General features: G+C 45.1%; 1 protein-coding gene across 3 annotated transcripts in view; it reads left to right on the top strand.

Moving 5' to 3' along the window:
- The window catches only part of dlg4a (discs, large homolog 4a (Drosophila)), a 64654-nt gene extending 63399 nt beyond the window's left edge, over nucleotides 1-1255 (top strand). For all 3 annotated transcript variants that reach the window (XM_020598788.1, XM_020598787.1, XM_020598786.1), the window contains exon 22: nucleotides 650-1255. In XM_020598788.1, the coding sequence (XP_020454444.1) occupies nucleotides 650-756 (107 nt within the window). In that variant the 3' untranslated portion in view covers nucleotides 757-1255. The remainder of the gene's footprint in view (nucleotides 1-649) is intronic.
- Nucleotides 1256-2564: the final 1309 nt, after the last annotated feature.

Here is a 2564-nt window from a genome sequence, read left to right as displayed (position 1 = left end):
ACTAACTTTGTGTCTCCTCTCTCCTGTAGTGTGTCCTCTCTCTCTCCCTGTACCTTTCTGCAGGTTGCCCTGGCCCTGGAGCTCTATGTCTCTGACGAGCAGTCACCAGCCACATCGACCTGATCAGTGTTTGATTGTTGTGTCTTGTTGCTTTTCTTCTTTTGTCTCTCCTCTATCCACTCACCCCAACCGGTCGAGGCAGAAGGCCGCCCACCAAGAGCCGGGGTCTGTTGGAGGTTTCTTCCGTTAAAGGGAGTTTTTCCTCCCCACTGTCGCCAAGTGCTTGCTCAAGGGGGATTTGTTGGGTTTTCCTTATGTAATAATATTGATAACAGTAAGGTCTAGACCTTACTTTGTAAAGTGTCCTGAGATGACTTTTTTTGTGATTTGGCGCTATACAAATAAAATTTGATTTGATTTGATTTGATTTGATATTCATGATGTACACTATATTAATTGATTATTCGTCACAAAGTCTTGCAAACAGTTCTGATAAATGTCCATCTTTCTCCCTCTCTTTTCCTCTGCCCACAAATGTTTCCATTCTCCTGCTTCCTGCTGTCTCTCTTTTCCTCTTGTTTGCCTGTGGCATTGTTCCCCATTCCTCATTGTCTTCCTGCTTTCCCTCACACATCCTGTCCTGCTGCAGCTGTCGTGGAAGGAGATAGCTTTGAAGAGGTCTATCACAAAGTAAAGACAGTGATCGAGGAGCAATCAGGGCCTTACATCTGGATCCCCACTCGGGAGAGGCTGTGATGCTGCACCCAGGCCCGACAACCCCTCCCTCACGCCCGCCGACCAACACCGCCCTCCACTCCCATGGCCAAGCCAGCCTCGCCTGCCTGTCTGTCCTCCAGCAAAAGTCAGTGCTTAGGCAATCACTGAGAATGACACAGAGAGACATGCCAAGACAAACACAGAGACAGAGACACACACAAGAAGTGACACAGCGAGGAAAGGAACGATACCAAAAAAAGACGCTAAGACAGATGTGAACACAGTGATATGTAATTGGACTGAAAGAGACTGAGAGAAAAGACTTAATTAGTAATCTACTTTAATGAGGCAGGACTCAGTACTGAGGACCCCCTCGCACTTAGCATTAAAATGCATCTTGGCAACAAGTGCACAGCTCTAAATACAGCTGTGACTGACATGATTGTTCTAAATACAGCTGATTTAGTGATGAACATACCAACTTAGTGTGAAATGGGTTTCTTTTTTGCTGTTTAGTTGAATTTCCTGACAGATAAAACCAAATGTGAAGTGGAATCCGATCACAAGAGATTTCTTGAGAGATTTTTGGATGCATTTTGATGCCAGGTGAACTGCAGCCCATGTCACCTGGATTAGTCTGAAGACACCTGGACACAAAATATTAGGTCTGAGCAGGGTTTGAAAGAGAGGGTGACCCAGCAGGGATGGACCCTGAGGTAGACCACCTCAGCTTCCTCACCCCTCTGAAGTGTCACATCCTCTTCATCCGACATGGAGGTGCCCAAACACAAACACAGGCTCCTTTATTAACAGTATATCACCTCCTGGGTTTCTCCCCTCCTCCTCCTGTCAGCTCCACCTTGTTACAGGACAGGAAAGGAGGAAGACTGAGAACAATGGGTCCAGATCCTGCTGAGTCCCTCTTAAACTGGAGACTTCTCTTGGCGAAGAGTCCTTTTTTTTTTTTTTTTGTGAATCTGTTCTTGGTTCAGGGTGTTAACTCAGAATTACACCTCAGTGACTAAGACTGACATTTGCTTCGTTGCCCATGTTGAATACAAAGCATTATTTAAAGGCAGTTCAAAGAATTACAATGATAAAAACTCATATGCTGAATTTGTGCATGCATCCTTAAAGACGATAGAGACAGGAGACAAAAACAATGGAAAATCCAACTAATAAAAGAAAAATAAGAAGAAGAAAGGCAAGAAAGTAGGGTGCGTTCTCCTTCACCGCCTCGTTATTGTCATGTTTCATGAAGAAAGAAGAGAAGTGAGATGCAGTCATGACACAAGGTCATGCGAGGCCAGTCCTGAGCACAGTAGATGCTCTGACATACAGTTTAGCCTCTGCTATCTGATGCACACAGACGCACACATATGCACACAAACACACACACCTATATTCACCATCTCACACACACATAGAGTTCTAATCTCAGCTGTAACCTAGCACACTCCTCTAGAAGGGGACTGGCTGTTCTGACCTGCTAGTCAGAATCCAGGGTGAATGTTATCTCTCTAGGCACAAGCAGCAGAGCTGTTAGCTTCATCACACCACAGCCAACTCACCCATCACTCTTCCAAAACAACCCCTCAGCTGCAGACTTACACACTGTTTCCTGTGGTTGCAGTAAAAGCCATGGCGTGTGTGTCTGTGTGCTTGTATGTGTGTATGCGCGTGTGTGTCTAGTGTGCGCATTGGTGCACATTCATGTGTGGAAACTCCTCTGTGTGGGAGGAATAGGTCTTATTTTATTCTCTCTCTTCCACTTTTTCTCTGCTTCTTTCTCCCTCTTGTGTCCACACAAATTAAACTAAGTCATGTTTAACATATAAATGGCCTAT

Source organism: Monopterus albus, unplaced genomic scaffold (assembly GCF_001952655.1).
Source record: "Monopterus albus unplaced genomic scaffold, M_albus_1.0 scaffold39.1, whole genome shotgun sequence".
In the NCBI taxonomy this organism is placed as follows: domain Eukaryota; kingdom Metazoa; phylum Chordata; class Actinopteri; order Synbranchiformes; family Synbranchidae; genus Monopterus; species Monopterus albus.
This window is presented reverse-complemented; position numbering and strand designations above follow the sequence as displayed.